At 43.2% G+C, this 25,946-nt stretch overlaps 1 protein-coding gene across 1 annotated transcript in view; it reads left to right on the top strand.

Moving 5' to 3' along the window:
* LOC144153347 (neprilysin-1-like) overlaps positions 1-25,946 on the top strand; it is a 92,108-nt gene that overhangs the window by 19,450 nt on the left and 46,712 nt on the right. The window contains exons 3-8 of the mRNA XM_077684998.1: positions 3,170-3,211; positions 4,406-4,567; positions 10,585-10,668; positions 14,358-14,554; positions 16,315-16,512; positions 19,362-19,448. Coding sequence (XP_077541124.1) covers positions 3,170-3,211; positions 4,406-4,567; positions 10,585-10,668; positions 14,358-14,554; positions 16,315-16,512; positions 19,362-19,448 — 770 coding nt within the window. The remainder of the gene's footprint in view (positions 1-3,169; positions 3,212-4,405; positions 4,568-10,584; positions 10,669-14,357; positions 14,555-16,314; positions 16,513-19,361; positions 19,449-25,946) is intronic.

A 25,946-nucleotide genomic window follows, 5' to 3' on the forward strand; every position in this document is an offset into this window, starting at 1 on the left:
AATTCTAGATAAAGAAGTGTTACTTCTTACGGAAAGGGGTTAGAAGAAGAAAGACAGAAAAAAGAGAGAAGAAGGGAAGGGGCGGTTGTCCTCACGTACGGCCGTACGCATGTGCGACGGTCACAAGTGCCTGATTCTTGGGTCTTGGCATGGTATAAATGAGCTATCGATTTTAACAAATTTTTCAGTTGATAGTAAGCGCTTGTGTTGTTTCCCTTTCTCGTTCCTGTTCCAGTTTGCGCTTATGCTTCACTCATGAATATGAGGCCAGTAAACACGTTGCCAAAGGTTATGGGACGTGCGAGAGAGGACAAGGTGATCTGAAATGACATCGTCGTGCATTGCAGGTAGATTGAAATGTTGGAGCGCTGCGGTACAGCAAGAAGTACACGTGCATCATCCACGGAGTAGTTTGTATTGAACAGAGCACGATTAGGTACGACAAAAGACATTGAAGACGTTGCCTATGCGGCCGCAAAGAATTTGGTCACTGCTGGATTTAAACACATCTGGGAAGTCGGATGATACACAATCCAGAGAATTGTCACTGTTGCGATCGACGTTGGAAGTCACCGGAAGAGGCCACCGAGTCAGACCGTCCGCATCAGTACAGCGGGGCCACTATTCTACGAGACAGGGAAGTCATATCCTTGCAAGAGTAAGGCCCATCGAGCAAAATGACCGGAAGGGTCGCGCAGGTCGACAAGCCAGCACAGAGAGTGATTGTCAGTGCCCAAGGTTAGTGGCGTTTCAGCGGAACATCTGAACCGCGAACGCAGTGGCCCGGCACTCCAGCTCACTTATTGTATAATTGCGTTTGGCTTTGGTCACGGTGTGGCTGGCGTAAGCAACAACGGGCTGTGTTCCATTATGTTGCTGGACAAAGACAGCTCCAACCCCCACGCCAATCGCTTCTGTGTGGAGCTCAATGGCTGCAATGTGATCAAAGTGGAGCAAAATGAGGTCAAAGATAAAATTTTCAGTGGCTGGACAGAAGACTCGCAGTTCGATGACCACGCAAAATGGGTGTTCTTGCCAAGGATATCAAATGCTTCGAGAGCTGCGTAAAGTCTCTAATAAATCACTGGAAATAGGAGTTCAAGCCCAGGAAATTACTTAGCTCTTTCAGGAATTGTGGTGCAGAGAAATCACGCACGGCAGAGAATTTCTTGTGATCAGGTTTTACGCGTTCCTTGTCGACGAGGAATCCGAACACGAGTGCTCTACGATCTCCAAATTGGCATTCCTTTGATTTGAGCACCAAGCTCGCTCTCTCGATGCGGTGCAGAACGGTCGACAACCTTCTATTGTGACCTTCAAATGTCCGTCCGCAAATGATCACGCTGTCCAAATAGCACATTCATGCTTTATATTTCAAGCCACGCAGAATGGTGCCCATGAAAAGTTCAAACAGGTGGCCGCAGTGCACAAGCTGAAAGGCACAACGTTGAATCCGAAGATCGCGTTCGGTGTAACGAACGCTATCCTTTATTTGTCTGAAGGGTGCACTGTCATCTGACAATATCCGGACCGGAGGTCAACTGAGGAAAAGTATGCTGTGGAATGCAAGCAGTCCACGACGTCGCCTATACGTGCAAGCAGTCACACATCTATCTCTGTTGCTGTGTTGGGCATACGGTAGTCCACACAAAACCTTGATTGATTGTAGTGTTTAATGCACGAACACAACGCAGGTGATGAGGTGTGACGTAGTGCACGGCTACGGATTAATTTGACGACCTGGGAATCTTTAACGTGCGCCGAAGTCTCCTACACACGGGCTTCCATCAGAAAAGTGACAGCAGCCGCCGGGAATCAAACTCCTGTCTTCGTTCTCAGTAGGACTACGCCTTAGCCACTGAGCCGCCACGGCGGGAGGTTTACACAAAAGCATCAAGAGAAGTTATTTTTTCTCACGAGTGTCATAGGTGCTGGCCATGTACTTGGTCCCCTTGGATGACGCCCTTTTTCACCATCTCCTGTATTTCCCTAGTTATTATCTTGCGCTCAGAAGGCGACACACGGTACGGCTGCGCTCGAACCGGCGACGTATTCTGGTTAATAATTCTATACTTAACGCATTGCGGGGGCATTGAAGTAAAGTGGTCAGCTCGGGCGAAGTCAACTACCGCGGCATGTCGTAGAAGCGCGTAAGGTAGCACCTGCTCCTCACGAGAAGGAAGCAAGACGTTTATCATGCGATTGAGTTTATAGGAACAGTCCGGGCTTCAGTGGTCAAGTCCGCCGTCATACTGACCGACTGAATTGTGACGGCAACGTAGTCTTCACAATGGGCGACCTTCAGTCCACGAGGCAAAAATAAAGCCTCATTAGAAGTCTTCACCCTTCACACTTTGCTGCGCCCATCAACTACGTCCACCAGAGCTCAGGGATCAGCACTGTTTTTGACATGGTTTTTCGAAAATGCACATCAGTTGTTTGACCCGCGTAACCATTTCGGGAAAATTCCTATTTATTACAGTCTGCCAACTGTGCTCTTACCTCTAATAACTGTGCTACTGCTACTGGGAACAACGTCGCAGAATGTACGGCGCGAGGAGGAAAAGAAATGCTTTTATTTTGCCAGTATTGATCTCTAAAATATTGTTTGATTGCAAGTCGCTAATGCCAGGAAGTATCATATAGTATCGAGTACCATACCTATCAGAAAAATAAACTTGCTTCATCAATTTTTTGGGTGTACAGTTCTGTCTATAGTAACAATCTCATTATGTGCAAAAAATGTACCCAAAATTCCACCTTGTTGCGCACCCGAGTTAACGATTTTTATTACTGAAGTATAGTCACCGATTCTAATCAACTGTGAATGATGCCGAAAGTGGGATTATATTCAACAATAATCTTTCCAACAAAACCTACATGAATCGAAATCGAGAACCTAACTTCCATTCACTAAATAATGTAAACCTGCAAGTGACAATCATCACGACGACGGAAAACTCCTCACCATATCTAATGAAAATGTGATGGGCACGTCCCCTAATGTGCTTTTCTTCTTTATAACTTTTTTAGGATACCAAACACTCCGCCTATTTCAAAATTTCAATATTCAATATTGTATTGCATTCTTAGAAGTTTTACTCAATTTATAAGAAAAAAAATTGCCTAAATGTTTGACTATTTTTAATAAAACTCGTTTTCTCTTCAGCAGGCAACGACGTATGCACAACTCCCGAGTGCCACCTAAGAGGTAACGTCTATATTCAGATTCTCTAAGTGCCTCGATATAGCCAATGGGATGAGAAAGTAGAACAACCAGTCAGAAGGCCCTAATAAGTGCGTCAGCTGTCTCATCGTTCCCATAAAATGACGTTGCAAGGCACTTCTTGAGCGCTAGACGCTGCAGTTCATATGAGTTAGATTACTACTTCTGCGATGCCTTATAGTGGCACTTGGCTTCAATGGAGCGCTTCCACAGACTTTTTTTGTGATATTCTCTTAATTACTACAAACAGGACAATTCAAGGGAGGCCGTCTCAAGAAGACATTATTCGTTTCTCGTAATGATAGTAACCAAGTTAGGCGCTTCATATATAGAGAATTTGGTATTTATCCCTAAAAGAGGGATATATAAATATAAACGTTTTTCTGGTAACTAACATACAGCATTAAAGCGTATGCGCGGTGTAGCAGTCATGCAAACGAAACAAGGCAACTTGAAAATGGCGTCTGTATGCGTGAGGTAACTTCACTGTCTGGCAACACGAAATCTTTAACACCGCAAAAGAAGTTCGGTGCTCTAGTGTTTAGTTTTAGCCGAAAGGTGGATTTCTATGTTGCTATATTCACTTATTTAGGTAACTGCTGCTGCGTAACGCAATTGATTTTCCTTATTTTGAACAGCATATTGGCCGAATCCAATGCTTTTTTACAATCTTCACCATTTTGGTTTTTTAATGCGTTAGGTAACCCGTTCACGAGAAACCTTGGTTAGATTTTAACAAGTGCATATTAACGCATTTTTTTATTTCCTGACAGCGCGATTAAAGTATATCAGGCAGTTAATAGAGTCGTGTGTCACTCCACGTTCCCCACTATTAAGAAAGTAAAACGAAAGCAAGCATAATGCTAAAAATAAAATGTTCGTTTTGGTAATCAGGATGATGTTCACGAGACCATATACCAAACTGTACGGCATAGTACAGATCACCATATATTATTTCAGCGATCTTCATACCAAAAATTAGGTATCGCGTGTGACCAATCCGTCAGCCTTTGGAAAATTCAGCGACCACAATAAGGAGCTTAACTTCTCGCTACGTTACGCACGAACGTGTGCACGATTTCGGTAATACAAATATACGGCAGTACAAATACCAACAATATTATTGCTAGGAAATATATACCCCATTACATACGCACTCAAACCTTTCTTTCATTCCAGCTGGAATTATCAGTGCATCCCTCGATCCGTCAGTTCAGCCGTGCGACGACTTCTACGGTTACGCCTGCGGAGGATGGGTGAAAAGTCGCACGCTACCTCCAGACAAATCGTTTTTGGACGCAATGCAGTTGCTTAACGAAGAAGTTCTTCACACATTGAAAGGTAGGCCATACCATCGGAGTGTAGAAGGTGTTCGTTCGCGGAACAAAAAACTGAAGCATGAAAAGCTTGCAAAATTGAATGGATGCCGCCAGGAGGGTTCCTGGCGGACGTCTTTCTGGTAAAATATCTTTGACTCATCACATGTATATTTTTTACCTTGCGGCATTAGCCACGCAGCACTCTGATCCTGGCGAATTGGGGTAATGGCGTGGCAATGACAGGGGTGTCTCATAAAAACAGAAATGATTCGATAAGTAACAAAAATATTCAAAATTGATTGATTGATTGATTGTAGGGTTTAACGCGCCGACGCAACGCAGGCGATGAGGCGCGCCGTAGTGGAGGGCTCCGGATTAATTTTGACCACCTGGGGATCTTTATCGTACGCCGAAATCTCGTACACAAGGGCGTTTTTGCTTTTCGCCTCCATCAGAAAAGCGGCCGCCGCGGCCGGGAATCGAACAAAAAAAAATTCAAAAAGCGATGTCCAAACAGCAGCTCGATTCAGCAGAAGTTGATGCGCCCGTAGTAATATTTGGTGACTTTTATGCGGCTATGTTTCAGCCAGGACATTTTTAGTGCGCGACGCTCGTCAGGATTATTCCATGAGGGCGAATCATATAATGCCCAAGAGAGATAGAGCGACACAAAAAAAAACGTCTTATACCTGTCCACAGGATTAGTAGGGACTGTGGAATCGCGGAAGGATTAGTTGGTACTGTTGAATCGCGGAAGGATAGCTGTGTGGGTCTGAGCCCTGTCGACAAGACCTGTATAGATTTGGCATTTGGTAAAAATATAGAGCTTGAAGTGACGGTGTTCATTATCGTACTGCAGTAACTATAACACCATTGTTGTAATGGTTTCAATATACAATAAGGCCGTTAGAACGAGCAATTGTATTGGTGTAAACTTAGTTCATCGTTGATTTGCTGTGATTCAGAGCTCCGCTTGCCGTCTGCTTCTCTATGACAGCAAGGTGCATTCAGAAGAGATTGAACAGGCGTATTCGGCAAACATTTTTATTTTTCACGAACATTGTATACATACCTCATGGCGCACAGGGAAACATTTATGGGGAGAGCTTCTAGAGAAAAATTATTTGTACGAAAAGACACAACGCCAGCTCGGTTCGCAGGGGCGTTGGATCAGTCGCACAAAATTAGAAATTTTTACCGCAGTTCTTACAAATGACATATCCACTTTTGATTTTCAGAACGAATTCTTTTACTACAAATAACAATGTAGGCACAGTTTCACAATTACTGAAGCCTTGGCAAGTGTTTCTCTCCGTTTAAACAAGCCCACAAGTTCAATATTTCCATTCAACATATTCTATTAATTTGCCTTTTTTTCTAATTTAATTTCTGTAAAAAACGTTTCAAGTAAAAAAACGCAATGCATTGCAGGTAAGCCGCCCCTTTGGTCTACTTTAAAATCCACCATCAGGAAGGCCATCGTCGATTTTGTTCGAATTTTTATAATTCAAAGCCAAGGTCTCAATCAAAAGCTTAAAAACATAATGTATTTTTGTAGTTTTGTTGCTGTAAATCACAAAATATGGTCTTGTAGTCCTATTTGGATAATATACTGTAGTTGTTTGTAACAAACGGCTGACGCTAAAGTGGGGCGCGGAATGGGCCGTACATACAGAAAACCATAAGAGAGAATTGGAGTCGGGCATGTTTGCATGTTTTATTGGAATTAACCATGGAAAAAAGTACGCAGAATTTACCATGCAGTACAAACGCTTTGCGAAGGGCTCCTCTAAACTGTAAAGACCTCCAATTCTCAGGATGCATCTCCTAAGGACATCTCGCTGTTTCGCAGCAAAGATGTATACCTCTCCGGCGCCCCCCCCCCCCCCCCCGCTTCCCCCCCCCCCAAGCCTTTCTATCTCCATGGGCAAAAAACCTCTCCATAGCAAAAACTAGAACTAAAACAACCCACTGGGACACTCGTCTTCCAACGCCTCGCGCTAGAACACTTTATATCCGCGGTCGAAAACAAGTACTAAAAGAATATACTGGAACACCCGTTTTCTAGTGTTTGCGCTAGAACGCGTTGAGCATAATACACACGAGACTTTTGTAGCAAAGCTGTACACCACTACCCACCAAGGTTTCATTTACGTGGGCAAAAGCACCAACGTGCCGACCTCTAAGACACCAAACGCATGCGGCAGGCTAATCAGGAATGCAGCATAGAGATCACAATTTCTTGAAGGAAACCACACAACAAGCCCCGAAACAGCATTATGGAAGATATGGCACTTGTAAACTATGGCACCCCCCTCCTAGTCTTCCTGGCAATGTTTTCACGTCATCATCGATGGTTAGGCAGGATCACGTGACACCAGCGTGGGGAAAGCGACAAGACCGCCGAGACGACGAGAAACATTGCATAGCCTCCTCCGTTACCATTTGTTGTGGTTTGCAGCAACTTTGCTATATATGCTCTTAGCACGGCGGGATGGCAGTCATTTTTTTTGCGTACGCCCTCTGTAGGCGAACTCCCATTAACCAAAATCTTCAGGTTAGCTCCAGGCCCTGGAATGCGACGGTTTAGGATTCACACAAGCGAACTTCACATTGGTGCATCGGGTAGATATGCTCATCTGCTCCAGCGGAAAGCTACAAGTGTCAAAGTACGGCGGCTGTTCTGCCAAATTTTTTTCGCCCGGAATGATGTTTTTTACGTCAGGACACAACGAAAGGAAACAAATAAAACCTGAAATGGCCCAGATCATACGAAAAGTGAAATATAGCAGGACAGATTTACTTTTTTAATTTACAAGCTGCGCACCCGTCCTCCGCGATCATTGCCAGTGGGTCTTCAGAGACGCCTGGGATTCTTGATTGTGTTTGACGGCCCAACAAAAGTGTAGTTAGAAACAGGTATCCCAGGCCGATTCTTTAAACCAGATGAATAAAATTCTGAGATACAGTGAAGACTTTTACAGTGTGTCACTTCGAGGGCATTACATTCTATTCCAAGCTGAGCGATCCACTTTCTTGTGCTAGATCTGTGGTAATGACGTCCTTTTCTACAGCTCCTCAGTGATGCGGTTGTTATAATTGACACGTACCCACGAAGAGGGATGGACCTCAGCTAAAGCGTTGGCTGTGCTGCTACTGGCGCTTTTACAATTCATCTACCATGCGTTTCTGTTCTCTCATTACAGTCGTAGCTAGCTAAACAGGTGTGTTTATAGTTATAAAGGTGTGTTTATATTTCAGATATGCAACCAATAAAGCTACCATCCAAGTTAAATACAAAATTGCGGGTGTTCGCACGCCAAAAAAGACCACGAAGACATTGCAAACGTCTTGTGCAGCACATGAGCCACGAACCTAACCTGCAACGTCAGCCCCGGAATGGCCCATGAACATGACAGATGCAGTTCACGCATAGACTGGCATGAAAAGCGCAGTCGCCTATTTGATACGACATTATGTGCGTTAAGTATATATATCCTTGAAGTGGCGTATCTATGCACAGACATCATTGGCAAAAGGGGAGGTGTACTAAATCTTGATTGCAAACAAAGTTTTCTTGTGGTTGCAGTGACCAGATTTCGAAAAAAAGGCGAGTCACCGATTCGGCAAATGAAATACCAATAGCGTGAACACAAAAAAATCATTGGCCTTCTCACATAAATCAACAACTTTATTTAACTTCTCCCGTGTTCTTTATGTTATTGAATGTAATTATTCCTCCCTTCATTTAAACCTCAGCGGTCGTTAAAATGCCAGAGCCTTGCCAGAGCTGCGACCAGTAAAATAAGCAAACAAGAGCTCATTTGGGAATGGGCGATTTGAAATCACATGCAGTTGCTGTCTACGTCATTCCCTTTTAGTTTCAATAGTGACCTCAAGGGCACCTCATGCATGATCACCTCAATTTAACGTTCACGATGTTACAATTGTACTATACTTTTCCCGTCTTAAGTGGTGGGCAGAAGTTTACAGGAAACCACTCTAGAATCTACTTGCAATAGAGGTACAAGGTCATATTTTGGGCTTCGGAGCTGCAAACTACAAAAATATTATTATATTTTTCAGTCATGCGTTACAAACAACTTTAATGCCTGTTTATTAATATGAGAGATCAAAGAAAGCTGTTTATGCAGGTTTTATATATTGGGTACAAAGCGTTACTGACCTAAAATGCAGTGCATTTTTCAAGTTGCAATATTCTTTTTCATCAAGAAAAAAGAACAAAAGTTGCAAAGAGATAATCGATCAATAAATACATGTTTACGTTCGTACTTTGTTTAAAAGCAGAAAACTACGTCCGAAATATTGCCAGTTTTTAAAAATTGGTCAAAATGTGCCCCCGTGGCTAAGTGGCTAAGACGTATCGTTGAGCCCAAGGATACGTGATGGATACAGGCCGCTTTCGCGGCACTTCACAGAGAGGCGAAATACGAAAACGGCCCTTTATCGAGAGATTTCGGCTGAAGGTAAAGATCCTAGGTGGTAAAAGTTAATATGGAGCCTTCCACTTCACCGCGGTAGCACCTCATAGTCCTGAAGTAGCTTTGGCGCTTAAAGCTTGAGAATCGGAAAATTAGTTCATGCATCTTATTTTTACCTGAAGGAATTAATTCTGACAATCAAACATATACAATAATTTTATTAGAAGTACGCACGCTCCGAGATAAAAAAATATTTTCATAATTCCTTAATTATTCAATAAAAGATTTCAATTTTGAGCGAATTGTTTCACGCACTTGTTACCCCATCCGTCTTCGTGATTGTTTTTTTCGAAAGAAACACTTTGTCTCCAATTTTACTTCAGAGATGTTTACCCCTGTGCAGAAAGAGTGGTACATAATATATTGGTCTAAACATAGAGGCGGAATGGATACGTCCGTCTAATCTCCTGTAAAAACACCAAAGATTCTCCTAAAAAAGCCTTTATCTCACATGTTACTGGCCGCTCAGTGCGGCCAAAACTGGGCGCCATAAAAAGCATAGGAGGTTCAGAATGCAAAGGAGTTTCCTTTTGATTGTCTGGCGAGCAATCACAAGCTTCTTCGCATGTCCTGAAAAATTCTCATGCCTTAAGCCATACCATCTTAAGTTAGTTGAAGCTTTTATTTAAAAAGAAGGCCATAGCCAAGAGGGGGTGGTTGGGGTTGGGATTGGAAGGGGGATATATAGAATATGATCAATTTCATTTCTTATTTCGCACTTCGCACTTCATAGTTAATTCACATTTCATTCACATTTCACAGTTTTTGAGTCAGTATGACGGATTCGGCGTCGCCCTGCTAGACGACTCGCGCCAGTAGACTCTTAATTGCGAGGCTAGTAAGCTCCGAAAGAAGCTCACCGCGGTCTATCTTGTCTGATATATCAGAGAAGGTAAACCGGGTTTGACGTGATAGAAGCTGAGTTCGATGCTTTTGGAAGTATACGCATGACCAAATAAGATGGTGTAAATCAGATTTTAGGCCCACATTTTAGTTTTTTATTTCAAAAAAACCGTAAAGTCCCTCTGGGGAGGGTATTACATATTGTAATAAAAGAATGTTATTTGTAGTGTTGAGCCCGAGTTCGCAGCTTTTTTCAAGGGCACGGTAGTCGATTTTGTTAGGTATCGATACGTTAGCGGCATTACAATGTTACATAGCTTGAATGTACCTTTACTGATTCGCAAAACAGAACGTAAGTACCACCCGTGGTGGCTCAGGGGCTAAGGCATAGTGCGGCGGAGCACGAATTCGCGGCTTCGATTCCAGGTTGCGGCGGCGCTTTTCTGATGGAGGCGAGCAGCAAAAACGCCCGGGTTAAGGGATTTCGGCGCACGTTAAAGATCTCCCGGTGGTCAAAATTATTTCGGAGCCCTTCACTATGTTGCGACTCATTGGCTGCATTGCGTCGGTGCTTTAAACCCCAGTCAATCAAATCTAAACCGAATGTAACTGTCACTTTTTCCTAAACAGGTTGTCTTGCAGACAGTAACCAGTATTAGTGTTTCTAATACCTAATCTGTGATGCTTTTCGCAGATATTTTATTGAAAACACCTGTCATTGAAGGACCCCACCAGAACGTGAGCGACAAAGCTGTGGTTGCTTATCACGCCTGTCTCGGTGGGTAAATATTTGCACCTACTACCGGAAAATATCCAAGCTTCATTAGCGTTTTCATGACAAACTTTCAGCGAATAAAATATTGATTCCACTAGTTGCAATCAATACGCACACCTCAGTTTGAAACTTTGCTTCCAGGACATGGCCAAATGATCTAGTAAAAATGTCTTAAAAATTTGAGTGGGACTGCTAGGTGTTGTCATCTCTTAATATTGTCTTGTTATAAAGGACGACTCTTCTAGAGACCAGCGTTTTAAAAGTTACAAAGCCACTACTTAAAAGCCAAACTTTTCTTCTGTGTCTGTCGCTGTCTTTCTCTCCGTCTTTCTGGGATCATTTCAATTCTGCCGGACAGCCAAAACACAAACGAAGTGTTGAACACCAAGTATATACTCAGATAAACTTTCCAAACTACAACCTTTGGCAGAATACCCTTCAGCCAAAACTAATATTGGGCTAATATGAAGCAAAAGCTACCAACACCAGCGGTGTTCTTTAATTTAAAACAGTCGTGAGTTTAATTTTCGCCCTGGCAAAAAAAAGAAGCTTGTGAAAATAATATTGTCACCAAAATACAATTGTTCGGGGTTGAGCCTTGAGCAAAACGTCGAAACAGATGGCGCGGCAGAAGTGCGAAGCGGAAAAAACAAATTTAATTCAGCAAAACTCCAATGCGCTTACTATGGATGTAGGGAGACATGAGGGGTGAGCATATAAATTGGGATTAGGTAGAGCAGTCCGTTACATGGCACTGCCAGCAGAAGACAATTCCTTTTCATCTACATTCACAGAGAAGCAAGCCGATGCACGGGCAAGTTCCTATATCTCACGTTCGTTCTCTCAAAGCTTCAAGGTATATTTGTCATCACCTACCTGCCTATCTACCTCCAAGATATTCATCGTGTATGCAAGAACCATGCCACCGAATAAATCTTTAAATACAGATATTGCAATTAGGGTATGTCAGTGAAATCTCCAGTTGTTGTCTTGCAGACTGCGTGTGACCACGATAAGTATATATATGTCCATATTGTCAAAATAGCCTATTTGAGGCCTACAAGGGCGACTGGAAAAGCTTTTGAGTAGCAGTATCGCAGCGAAGAAAAATAGACAGAAAAACAACGCATCGTGAAACGATTATACGATAACAGTGATACTACAGAATCGCAGGACTAGGGCCCGTGTTTCAGCGGGATTATAAGAAAAGCAACAAAGCAAGTTTCACGCTATTAGCATATATGTAGGCCCAAGAAGGGGCATTGACCAAACCGCTCAGTCATTGTAAAGAACGAACAGGAAAACGACACAATGGGAAAAGAAGAATGACAATGGTTGTGAAGGGGAAAAGGCGCCCTACTGGGCACGTTTGTTTGGAGAATGCCACCTTCAGTGCTCTTTCACCTTCACGGCGACCGCAGGTTTACTGAACGAAAATTAGCCCGAGTAATTGCCTGTTTTATACGGACGGTACTGCGCGGTACTGAATGTTCAGTTCTCAGACTTCAGACGTTAGGGAACCTAGGGAATGGTAATATGTGCCACCGCACAAAAATATGCGACGTTAGCACTTCACGAGCTTTGAGCACGTGGCCAAAAGGAGGGGTTCTAACACCCTATTTTCGTTGACCCGAACATAGCCTTTCACTGTGTCTCGGTTAATATGCCGATCCAATTGGTAAACCAACCAAATGTAGACCTCACGACTAGTTTCAATTGGTTTAAATTAAAGTTCAAATCTATGAAGTATCACAGCAATCATTTTTTGCTAATTTTACCAGCACAATTTTTCCTGTAACGCTGTAATCATTTTCATACCGTAAATTGTGGGCTACCACACCTTTAGGTTTCATAGAGCTAAGTGTTCACAGATGACGGATGGTGGGACACACAGACAAGACGTATTTATCCTTGTCCCATCATTCTTCTTCTACCAACGATAAGGAAGTCTAACAGGAATCCTTATTGTTGCTGAGCTACCGTAATCGACGATGTAAGCTCGAGCAGCGGCTGAGCTATTCTGCATCACCAACAAATAATAGAGATTGCAGTTATCATTTGATACTGGAATTTAAGCAGATGCCTATTTCGTTCCTTGCGCTCCTATCTCCCCACTTTGATATGTGAGCATGAGTTAGAGGTTAGGAATGGCTTTTATTGTGTTTTTACAGTCCCCATAAATTTTGGTATTTGTACTTAAATTCCTATAAATGTCTATTTTAAAAATCTCTGCTTGCACGAACACAATTGAGCCTCGAATTGTGCTTTCGAGTGTGGTCTGAGATCGTTATTGATGTTACCTGGCAGTTAGAATGAACTATTCGGATCTCTATGTGATTCTACCTAGTCCTACTTGCGTGACCAACTACTGCAAAAAAACCGATAGCGGCATTGGCATAAGACGTTCAATCTCAGTGACAAGCGCATCAATTTTGAATAAAAAATTTGGAGGTGGTGGTAGCTTACAACTCTTTCCACAGTTGTCACAGTGATTATTAAACTACGTTACCCGTGCCCTACAAACAGTTGTTTTCAAACATGTGCAGCCGCATACTCGTTTCCAGAAGCATACTCCGATCAAACGTTTTTTAACGCAACGATTCAGCATCCAAGACGCCTCTGTTAGCAGATAATTCCAATATTGAAGAGCCAACGGGTAAACGTTACGGCGCAGCAGCATTTTCTTACGCCGTAAATCTATAAAAATCTGTTCGGATGCTGAACAATTTTAGAAACTGCCCCTCAAATGTCTCAAAGTCTATTTAGCAGTGGGCCGATGTCTAGTTTGAATGATACGGATACCATTGCACATGACAAAACTGGTATATCTGCACCAATGACTCTTCATTAGAGAGCTTGCTAAATGCGTGATAAACTGTCGTCTCTGTTGCGCTTATATTTATGTCTGTTTTGTGTCGTTATTAGGTTGGTCCAGGCATACATCAGGTGGCACATATCTAAATAAGAATTTCGAGCACTCAAGTATTTTTTTCGTGCCGGTTTCACTATATGCGATGCTCGAGGAAGGGAAAGCGGCCATTGAAAATGAACATGACCAGCGTGTTTCTTGCATTCTTGAATTGAGCTAATATGTCCCAGGCAGTTTTATTGGACAATGGAACGGGTACTTTCAACGCATTTGAACCATCAAAAGCAATAACATCGTTGAGTTTCCGGTCGTATATACAGTTCGCGTACGTCGCTCGTGAAAATTATTTGCATTTATGCAAACATTTACTTCTGAGTCCTTCCTCCCTTCGAGCCTTCAGTGGTGGACAGCCTTGAAATCGATTTCCCCATGAATAAGCAGTGCATGAATCCTCTCCTCAGCCGAGTGGAGGGAGCAAATGGAGTGGAGGAGGCACTCAGCATACGGCCCTTAAGGTGCCTATCTTTACGGCGTTGGAGGCCTAAAACCTTGTTTTGTCGGCCAATTTTTCGTGCCTAAAGCACGCAATTCTAATGCCCAGAAATCCGGCCACCAGGGATGGTTTTATGTTTCGTCTACAAAAAGAAACTGGGGTTGTAAAATCGTTCGCTGTAAAAGCAGCCCCTCCTAATATTGTAACAAAAAACATCCACTGTTTTAGCTAATTTACTGCGCTTTTTCTCGTTCTGCAGAATTATGTCAGGTTACATGAGCTTGTGAAAAGTCATGCAAACCTATTTTCTTTGTTTTTTATGGCTCTTAGATGCTCTTAATCGCGACAATACACTGGAACCTGTCCTTGTTATTCTGAAATCCTATGGTCTCGGAAAATGGCCAATTACCGAAGGAAGGCAGCTTCACAAGAAATGGAGCGACATTTTGCTCGAAGCAGGAATGAGTTCTGTTTTAAAATTGACAGTTGGAAAGGACCTTCAAACACTCACTTCTCACGTCATAAAGGTAAGCAGTCGCTTTATGCACATAAATTCCGAGAAACTAAGCTACGGCTGTTTACACTTGCCAAAATATACTCAGATGATCCCCACCCCGACGTGACAAATAATAGAAATGCACAAAGCGTTTGGTGTAGCGCTATGCCAAAGTTTCGGCTAGATAGCAGAAACCTCGGAATTGGATCTCTGGAATATAAAAAGAAGTGCACCGGGTAAAAATTCGAGTGTTTGTATTACTAATGTGCTTGAATAAAACGTGGTTTTCTTCAAAGACACCATTTCAACCAAATCTATCTGGTATCTACAAGATGTTTATGTAGACTTGCGCTGAAATGTTTACATTATTCCCATAATATTTTTTTTTATCAAAATCAGTGTGCCCTGTATAGTATTTGAAGACGTGGAACAGTCTTAGGGTTAGAGAAAACATACCATCACTTTGTAATAGCCTCAACGTACTGTGGTAAATCCGGACACGAACAGGGAAAAAAGATATACGAGCGCTCGAATTGTGCGCTGCTTTTTTACAATGCAAACACTGCTTCTCTACTTTAGGTTGAGTTGAACATGTTCTTTGGCATCTTCCATAATTGTAGGACCTACAGGTCACATGGTACCCTTGTTAAGATTTTAGGTGTTGTGGGAAGGCCGTTTGTATCCGTTTGTATTTATGAACGAAGGTACCGGTGTGTATTTAAAATTGTGAAGCTTGATGGTCTTTCAAAACAAAGGAGCCCTTCGAACACTGATTAATATCACCATCATAACAGCCTAAAAGGGCCGAATTCAAGAGCGCAACGTGGGGCTATGAGTCGTAGCATTCTTTACTGCAAACAGGTAACGTCCAAGTTAGCAAGTGACCTGAGCTGACAAAAAAAAAACGAGTCAGTCATACTTTGGCAACTTTTATTTTTCCTGCCGCGTTGACAAAATAACGCTGACACTTAACGGCTTTACAAATATATTAGGGAATACGTTTTAGTTAACGGACCAAGTTGGTTAACTGAAGACAATCGACCATCCATAGATATAATACTTCTGTTTTCAACAAACAGTCAGTCATTACTCCAGGTTTTTTTAAGAGAACTTATATATCCATGTCTGGGGATATTCTGTTACCGTGCAAGCCCTGAATCTTTCCATCCAAGGGTCTTTCCTTGTTTACGATTTTGAAGAACTCATTTATTCGGCTGATTTTTTTTATTGGGTTCTTGCCACTTAAACCTTTACGGCAGCAAAGTGGGCTAGACATAATGAGTCACTGTGATTTTGAAAAAAAGTAACTGAAAACAGACTTTGAAGTGTTTTTAAACTCCAAAGCTTGTACCAAATAGTGCGAGTTGTGGCAGCAAGGCCTGCTGGGCTTAGTCGTGGTTGTTTACATCGCATGGAGGCTGTGGGTATCACAGTACCCTATACACAACCATACGTTCATCGACCCATGTCACCTAAACAAATTTTATTTCAAAGGCACAAGTTTTGCGAGCAAATTACTACATTTGTTCGGTAAATAGAGTATGAACAACAAGATAAAGTCGGAAAAAAAGCTTGTTGATCTGCACTCGCCCACACCATTATTGAGTAACACAAAATTTTATGCTGTCGATAGCTTTTTTTATCAGACCAAGTAGCGGTATTTTTAACGGTCCCATGCATTCTCATACCAAGTGTATAGTATAAACTTTTTGTAATAAATATTCAATAGCTCCTTGAACAAAAAATAGATCACTTCACTGGTTGACTGTACTTTGGAATCATTTTTTTCAGATAGACCAAGTTGAATTCCCAACGGTGGGGCGAAACCAATTGATCTACCCAAATCAGAACGAGTACAACTTGAACGTAACCAAAGCTTACAAAATATTGATAGAAACAATTGTGCAGTTTATAAAACCTGGGATACGTTCAGCGGAGGCACGCAGACTTGCGGAAACTCTGGTGAACTTTGAAGGACAGCTGGCTAATGTAAGAAACCTACTTCTTCCTTCAGAGGCTCAGGTGTTTATTTCCAGTCAAACCACTGCCTCTATTACAGGCTAAAGGCTGTTCGGAACAATCTTCCAGATTTCATGAGTATTTTCAAACATCATGGGTAATGATTCAAACGTTTCGTGCCGTAAAAGCCCTAAACTTGACAATGACCACCCTGAGTTCAGCATTTAGTCCCGAGGGAACAAACATATCTGTTGTGTACAAGACAAGTTGTTGTGTGCAATAGAAAGTCGCGCTGACTGCTCCCAAAAATGGCAGCGCTTGAGGGAGACTAGTATCATTTTAAGCATTCCGTTTTATGTGAGTCACATCGGAGCCGGTGACTCACAAAACGTACCTTGTTTTTTTTTTGGTTGGTACACCCATTGGAATTTATTTGCGAGTCGCATCTTCAAAATAAATGGGTGAAGCGTATTACATTGTCCCACGTGCAATGAGGATGCAGGGTCAGTGTATTAAGTAACGTGTATTTTGGTTTTGGTGAAATGGTGCTTCCCACTAAAAGGCAAAGGAACACCAACACCTAAAAAACAGTCATCCAGCTGATATGCACACACGAGAGTCGGAGAAACGCGAGCTGCTGCGTTTACTCTACGTGCGTATATATCAGAAGGCTCTTAGTTTCATAACAATCAAATTAGATGGAGAACTTTCACGATCACACAAGAAAGGTCAATCTAGGGATTCGAGCGTGGCAGCCTTTTCCTAGAAAACAAAGTTGCCCACGTGTAATACGACGAAATTAGCACTTTGCTACAACTACCGATTAATATAACCGTGTTAGCCCCTCACTGCTAACAAACAAAACAATTTCAAAAGGAGAGGTAGAGAAAACATAAAATTGTCAGAAATTTCCGATAGGTGACCCCGAGTCTGCTCCTCTGCAAACAGTGATGGCAATTAACACCTAAAACGGGAGAATGATAGCAATATATTCCTCATCGCATTTCAGCATCAATTTTCGCCAAGTGTCCTACTTGAGAAAAAGCTTGAATTTTTGTCGCAGCCATATTCATTTGTACTTTACTTGTAACATTTTTTTGTGCCAACTGACAATATATGTGCTACAAATACTCACGTATGCTCTTTCATTCATGGACATTACTACCTCGCTGCATACACTGCGTGCATATCATTTTTTGCTACTGCGGGGCACAGTACCAGTTGTTTTCATTTTCATTAAAACAATAGTTGGCGCCCGTGGGTGAAACGTTACACAAGCGTTCAAAAGCCTAGGAGGGCTGATTCAGTTCGTTAAAATTCGTCCGCATTTTTAATCAAAATTTACACTCTCGTCCATACATACCTAAATATAGCTTGCATATGACGTCTCCTCCGCCATTTATAAACCTTTATTCACAGCTTTCTCAGCGCTGCGAGAGACAAGTATTTCGCGTTGACGCAGTGTCAGCTACATTATGCCAGCTACAGTGAAGTAAGTCCAAGCGATCTGTACATGAATGTAGAAGAATTTCGAGATAAGGCAGACCTAGTCCATGGCTCCCTGTAACGGGAGTGAAAGCTTTCGTCATCGTCATCATCGTCATCATCGTCATCGTCATCATCATCAACAGCCTGTTTGTGCTTATGCAAGACTGAAGTCCTCAGCCAAAAATTTCCAGTCAGCTCTCCTGAGTGGTATTTGAGCCCACCGTTTACACCCGAATTCCCGTAGTTAAATCTTTCAACGAGTCTTTGGCCGTTCCATATTGCGTTTACGGTTAATTGGCACTCATTCCGTTAAACTAGTGGTCCTCCTGTTGTCCCTCTTGTGCATGACGTGTCCCGCTCATTCCCATTTTTTTGGCTTAATTTGAGCTATAATGTATTCCACGCGAGTCTGCTACCTAATCCACGCAGGAGTTCTGTGATCCCTAAGCGTGATCCTTAGCATTCCTTTAACCGTATCCTTTTGGGCTGATCTGAGTTCCCTTCCAAGTCCCTTCTTGCGACGCCAAGTTTCTGCCTCATCCGTTAATACCAAAAGAACGTTTTGGAAGAGCACATTAGCATAATCCAAGAGGTAAAATAGGCGGCGGTGTAGCTGTGTGTGGGAAGGAGGGCCTTTTGTATGGAGTTGGTCCTGAACATACTGCGATTAATTTGATTGCTAAATTGTTCTTAAGTGCCACATATTGGCATGTTTCCGACGTTATTAATTGACATTTTCCAGAACCCCAGCTACTGTGTCCTGTTTGAAAACTTTCTCTTATAGAGTAGGCCAATCTCTTGCAAAAAAACTCAAGTAAAGCTCTAAGAGAATTTCATGGTTACAAATAACCCTTGTCGGTGCATAAGTTAAAGATTTCAATATGAATAATTCTATGACCTCCGGGCGTCTTTACTGGCGGAAAACCTCGGGATTTTAACTTTTTCTCCCCGCCTCAATTTTACACATGTGCCTTTCAATCACTTCTCTACGTTGAGAGCGTACATTTGATCCTCCGTAATCACGCTTCTTTTAGACGCAGCCGAGAAATTTTGGGCATCTTCTAAGCATCACTCAAGGCTATTTCTACCTATTAGGAAATGCATAGCTTCTAGAAGAAAGTAAAAAAAACTCCACTAACCTCGACCCTCGGCAACAGCAGCCATTTTACGCAGAGTAAATGAAAACTTTCGTAATTTTGGAAATGTTCCGAACTAATTTAGAAGGGACGCCATAATATCAGTTTATAATTTATTCATATGCAAGGAGAACACAAGGACGACCTACATTCCAGCTTTATTTAAAGCTATTTCTAATGCGGACACCAGTAATAATGCAATAGCTGTTCGTTGATATCTTCATTACCCGATTTTTTTTATTTTTATTCTTGCAGCTGACCACTCCTCCGGAACAGAGACGCGATTTATCCGCTATCTATAAGCGGGTGAACATAAGCGTTCTTCATACAGAGTTTCCCGATGTGAGTATTTTTAAAGAACACGATATTTGTCGACCACTTTTGCCTAATAACATGTTTTCGCAATAGTTAAATGTGCATCAGATAGCTTGAGTGTCACAGTAATACGAGATGAGGGTTCTCTGCTCAAACAACAGGGTTACATCTAATTACAAAAAAACTATCAAAAAGAATTTGTCGTGCACGTGCGGTCAGTTCTTTCCGATGATTCGGTGACTCCGTCAACGTCATTAGCAAAATATAAACGAAGAAAAAATGTTTTTTTAATTTTACTAGACATCAGATATTCAGTTTTTGGAGAGTGTTCACACTTTCGCGATACTATCAGCCGTTAGGGTCCCTAACCATATTTATGACATAATCGGAAAAGAATCTGTCATCTGTACACGCAGAAAGTGTCATATGATATCAATACTATTAACTTAGTTGCATCATAAGTGTTGCTACGTTGGCAAAGAGCATCGGAACCACTGGTCCATAAAAAGTTCAAAATACTTGTAAGGAATGCGGTTATACGTGCTGAATCTACATCTTGGTCGTGATGCGCAGTGCAGTATATATTATCTGGCGATCGTGCTTATGTGTTCTACTCTCAGGACACATTCCTTTTAGGGGCGAAGCCTCTCAGCGGCTAGGGCTGTTGGCGACTCCTGTCATCGTCGTCGTCGAACTCGTCGCTCGTCTCATGTTGTCCCGGGAACTAAAACACCAGAAAAAACGTTTACGCCTCACGCTGGAACGTAGCGGGTACTAAACAAACACCGGGACACTCGTTCACCCCTCGCGCTAGAGTGCTTCGTGCTTCAAAGACAAGAAGCTTTCACGCAACCTAAAGCCACTGCGAATCCCTGGCAGAAATCTTAAATTTTATATGTGTCTTTGGCATGTATATAAGTAAGCTAGGTTTTCTTAAATAAATAGTTAGAAGTTGCCGCTTGTATATGTTCTTTGTGTTACTTCGTCTTCGTCACTTTAGCGCTGATTTCATTCTTTTCAGTCTCACAGTAAAGCTGTATACCTGTACCCACCAATGGTTTCATCTCCGTTGGCAAAATTGGCAAGGTGCCAAGAATACACTTGTACACTGCATGCTTCGCCCTCCCCAGGTTTCACTTTAGTGGAGATGGCCCGGGAATTTTTTATTTCGCACTTCCGCCAGAAATGCTGCCTCAGCGGACTTGCATCAAGGAGCCGGAATTTGGTCTGTAATGTAATGCCGTAGCTACCAATCTGCAGGGGGAAGTGCCCTGTGCAAAGTTGGCAATCGGCGAAGCTGGCAGGCAGTCACTGAACACTGGGCACCTGTACTAAGTTGCCATCAGAGTATTATTCTTTTAACGCGCTAGTCGAACAGCCGCACTAGGGTGATCGAAGAAAGCTTATTTCATCAAAACCTTAGAGGAAGTGGTTTGAAGTAAGTGGCTGAAAACGTGCTAAGATACTATTTTTTGGTACTTCTGCAAAACGACGATATTTAACAAGCCCAAGATGTACTATTCTTTTTTCTAAGGAAGGGGATGTTTGAAACGAGAACCTTTCTGTTTGCGTAAATCAAATGACGAAGTGCCAAAGTCAAAGCCACCGAAATCAAAGTCAAAGCATCAGCGCTCAAATTGCGAACCGCGCGAGAGTCCAATCAAAGCATAAATAATCAAAGTGCAAACTGCCTACGAGTCGAAGTCTAAATTCACACGACAGCAACGACTGTTTCACGAAGAAGCAAAGCTGGACCCTCACCCATCGTCATCCTTAGACCATCGTCATCTACCATCCACTTAAACTCGGCCAAAGCCCGAAGCCAATCCTTGCTCAACGAACCCGAAGGATATGCTCAGGGTCGCCTACAGCTTGTAAACTTCAAGTGACCAAAAGTATTTAGCCAACGCCGGCGCAACGAACCGAATAGAAATGAGGCACCTCAATGCGATGATAGCGCAATCGTATAAACGTCGGCTTCACTGCGCGAGAACATAGGCTCTATTCCTGCAACGTGAAGCATTTTCTTGTTTTATCATCATTGTCGTCGTCGTCGTCATCATCATCATGCGACCTCTCACGGTGTGAAGTTGCGTTTCCTGCAGTGCGTTTTGCTTGCGAAACTGCCCTCAGCGACACCAAAAAAGCTTCGCTCTAATAACGCTTTTTGCAAAGTGCTTAGGTAAATCAACGTTATTGCTCTTGTAAGGCCTTTGGGTAACTGGTGAAGCAGGATGTTTATTGTGTGATACAGCCGTGTCTGAACACAACCCTCCAAAATCGGTGATGATTATCGGCCTAAAAAGTAAACGAATTCTTCATCGACATGTTTTAAGTTTATAATGCGCAAGTGAAGTAATAAAATTTCCACGCTTCGGAGCTTCGCGCGCACGCTAATTTTCCCCGCCGGTGAAGGCGGCCTCCTGGCCGCCATCATATTAAAGAACGACGATAAATTGGCTTTAGCCAAGACACGTGCACAACATCGGTGCCGCGGCATCGGTGGTTCGCAGTTGGGATAACCGGTTTTGTGCGGAAGTCGATTGCAGGGGTTTTGTCTAGGACGGTGTACGTCAATCAAACCAGGGAAGAAACTTTCCGCGAAGTTAAGGAACCCGCATAGGAGTCCATAACAAAGCTTCGTCAACGGGTCCGAAACCAACAGTGCTCTGTGGTACGTGTTAACGCTTTTTCGGTCGTGTTGACACTCACACTAAACTTTTTTACAACCTTCCTGGCCGAAAAGCGTGTAGAAATCTTGTCCCATGGCTAACACCCTTAAAATTTGTTTTGGCAAAAAAAGGGTGTTCGGATGAAAAAAGGGTGTTGAGCTCAACACCCTTAAAAAAGGGTGTTGAGGATGGTCAACACCCTAAAAAGAGGGTGCTGAGCCTCACGCCCCCTTTTTTAAGTGCGATGCACTTTATAAGCGACCCCGAACCTTCCGCCGTCCGCATTGCTCCTCCTCCTCTCCCCTAGCAACGGCGCGAGGAGCGGAGAGGAGCGTCTGTAGCAACGGCGCAGCGACGTCACACCCCACGTGACCCGCGCGCGCTCCGCCTCCCGCGCCGTGGCTGCGCGCGCCCGCGCCGGCTCCCGCACCGCTCCTCGCGCCGTGACGTCACACTCCCACGTGACCGCGCGCTGGCGCCTTTGCGTCTGCTCCCCCTCTCCTCGCGCCGTGACGTCACATGCTCTGCAGCTGGCGTGCCTCTCCCCCCGTTAGGTTTGCACTCACCCTCGGCGCGCGCCTCTCCCCTCGCCTGACAGCTCCCCCTCGCCGGTACTGCGCCTCTCAAGGCGATGGCAGAATTACTACGCCGTGTACTCTCGGCGCAAGAAATGCATTCGCACTTCCTCACGATTCCCTTCGGGGAGGTGGGGGCAATTTTTTTAAGGTGATGGCATGCGCAGTGGCGGTGTGAATTGGCGTAGCGCGCAGCATTCAACATAAACAGTCAATAAGCACAAGTTACAGTACGAACACAAATGAATTGAGCAAGATGAGAAGAGAATTTATTATGAAACCACATATCAGCACGCAGCGACTAGTGGTAACAGCGCTGCCCGAAAAACACACACAAAAAACAATCAGTTTCCAAGTACTCCGGGCAGCCTACACTTTGCACAACAATTCTCTGTGGTGATGAAACAATTAAGCTACTCTGAAATCAATGCACACAAAGTTCACATGTGTTCAAAGAAACAGGATACAAGCGGTACAGGGAGTGCATACTTACTTAATAATACATGTGCTGTTCTTGCTTTTGTATCCAGCGGAGGAAAGCCCCCCGATCGAGTAGGTGGGCTTCTCGCAAAAAACAGATATATTAGCGCTAATTTTGGAATTGTAGATTTTCCTATGAGAATGTACAAATCAAGACATGGATTTACAAAAATTTTTAATTACTAGGTAGTTTTTGTGTTCCATAACTTATAGAATTTGATTAAATACCAAAACCAATCTTCCCCGATACTTTGACACCCTTCATAAAGGGTGTTCATTATTTCAACACCCTTTTCTTCAGAAGGGTGTAAAGCTACAAGTTAGGGTGTTTAAAACTAAGTAAAAGGGCGTACAGAAAAAGGGTGTAAGGAAAAGGGTGTAACCAAAGACCGCCAACAAAGAAAAAAGTTGAAGAGACCTCCAACTTTGGAGGCATTTTGTACCTGTTTACACGAGTGGACTGGACATTTTCTACGAGCGTGGGGTGTTTGGTACCTCACAATGTTTAAATCAATATGAATTGGCATAATTTATTACCAGTGAAGCTCTTTAAGCTTTAGCTAGTTTTGGTGGCGTTAGCAAAAAACACAAAGAAAAAAAACTGCGGCCCCATAAACGGTGCACCACTGCAGATAGGGTATTATAACAGTGAAGTCGGCTTTCGAGCTTGTTAGAGTGTGATCACAAGGGGCGTATGCGTATGCGCACCTTTTACTATACCATTTCAAGGGTACTAGTCTTCTTTCAAATTCTAAAAGGCAAAAAAATTGGCCGCGTATCTGCTACTTTCGTTGCAAATGTCGTCAAAAGACGATAGTCTTTATCGGCTTTTGCGAAGTAAATGCCTCCCTTCGCTTTCCCGCTTACCTCTCATGTTGTTCCTCTTGCGTCGCGCTCTTCCCAAGGTAAAGACGCCAAAGGTTTGCTTAAATCATTTTAAATTTCCCGCGTTCCACTGCTCCAAACCGGGTGTCTCGATGCGAACGCTGCCATACGGCGAAGACGCGCGTTAATCGAGGCGCCCTACTTTAACGTTTATAGAACCGCGTTTCCCTACTCCACGTGCGTTGCAAGCAGAACGTGGAACCTATGTAGTGGAACCTTGCGTAACTGTTGCCGGTTGATTTCTTAAAATGGCGCCAGAAGCTATAGTGGCGCGGGCGACAGCAGGCGACGGCGGAGTGAATTCTTTTTCTGCAGTTGATGAAGTATTTAATTTCGCAAAAGTCAAGCATGATTGACTTTTTTTATAAAGGAACACTGCAAATATCACTTCTGTATTGATTTGTTGTCTCATATTTGCGTAATGTCTTGTTCTTCTTCAACAATGTTGACAAGTATCAACCTTACACCGGACATAGACGGGTAGATTCAGCTGTGACTATATAAGACTATTGCGCAGGCATTGTTTTGCTTTGGCCGGTTGGCTGAATCGAGTCACAGACAGACAGACGGACAGACAGACAGACAGACAGACATACGGACAGACCAAAATTTCTGGGTTTAAGTAGCCCAAGAAACACTATCGTCTTTAAAAATGGCGCAGCTTGCAATAGTGTTGCAAGGCTGGAGAAACAGCATAGCTGAGGGCCGACCCAGCTTGTTTTCCCTGGCAGTGGGAGGGGGGCACACTGAAACAGCCTTGAAAAATCCGGTTAAACTTAACCTCACCCCTCAGCGGTCATCCTAACTTAGCAAGAACATTGCAAAGCTTAGCAAAGATAACAAAACTTAGGAACACCGGAAGAAACTAGGTCGAGGCCCATCTCCGCTGTTCTTTTTTTGCACCTGTTTCACACCGTTTCAACGACCTGCAGAATGCCAAGCGTGTTGCAGTCTGTAAACGCTCTTTTTGCCGCACGACTAAAGTCTTTTTTTTTTGAAGGTTGAAATTGGTGTTTCAGGTGCCAAAGCTCAACATTGGGCATGAGGCCACCGCATATGAAACAAGTGATAATTGCATACGAGCAATTATTTTTTTGCGTTTGAAAATTTCTTGCGAGTAGAGGAGTATATGAGGGAATGTCTTCTTTACAGTGCTAGTATGCATCGAAACATGCCCTTCTTCAATGAACGGCTGAACACTTTTTCCACACCCTTTCAACACCCTAACAAAAACCAAGGGTGTCGAAATTGATCAACACCCTTTTTTTCACACAAAAAGGGTGTAGAGCTAGGAAAAGGGTGTTGATATTCAAGAAAAAGGGCGCAAAGGCCTCCCAACACCCTTTTTCCACTTATGCTACACCCTTTTTGGCTAAAAGGGTGTAAAAAAGTTTAGTGTGCTCGGCATTCGGTTCACGGGCGATTTGGGGGCAGTACTTGAGGCGAGAGATGAACTGTTCAGCTTTCAAAGCAGAGCGTGACCGAGGGGCCGTAAGGAAACAGGTCTGGAGGAACGAAGAGAGTTGGCAGCCGTGTACGAGGAAGAATTGGGAAACGACCATGGGTTCGTTATGTAGCCGTATTGTAAACGATTGTTACGAACGGAAGATTGTGGTCCAAATTACTGTGATTAAGCGCGATGTACACTGCAATTATTTCTGAAAGCGTGCGGTGAAATCTCTCAGTGTGTCAGTTAGTCTGGGAGTTAGTCCTGTGGTAAATATTGGAACTGTTCGTGAGACATTAAGGACTTCTGGAACTATGTTTAAAAGAAACGCTCACCCTCGCTAGCTCAACAGAACACAAGGGGCGATATGCCGCCAGACGATGCTATTCAGGAAGCTGGCTACCTAATCAGCACAACCAGTACGCAGGGGAGCCGTTTAAGAATGGCATGTCAGGTGGTCCACAGC

Source organism: Haemaphysalis longicornis, unplaced genomic scaffold (genome assembly GCF_048455015.1).
Source record: "Haemaphysalis longicornis isolate Haplotype H1 unplaced genomic scaffold, Haemaphysalis longicornis Haplotype H1 scaffold_9, whole genome shotgun sequence".
Taxonomy (NCBI): domain Eukaryota; kingdom Metazoa; phylum Arthropoda; class Arachnida; order Ixodida; family Ixodidae; genus Haemaphysalis; species Haemaphysalis longicornis.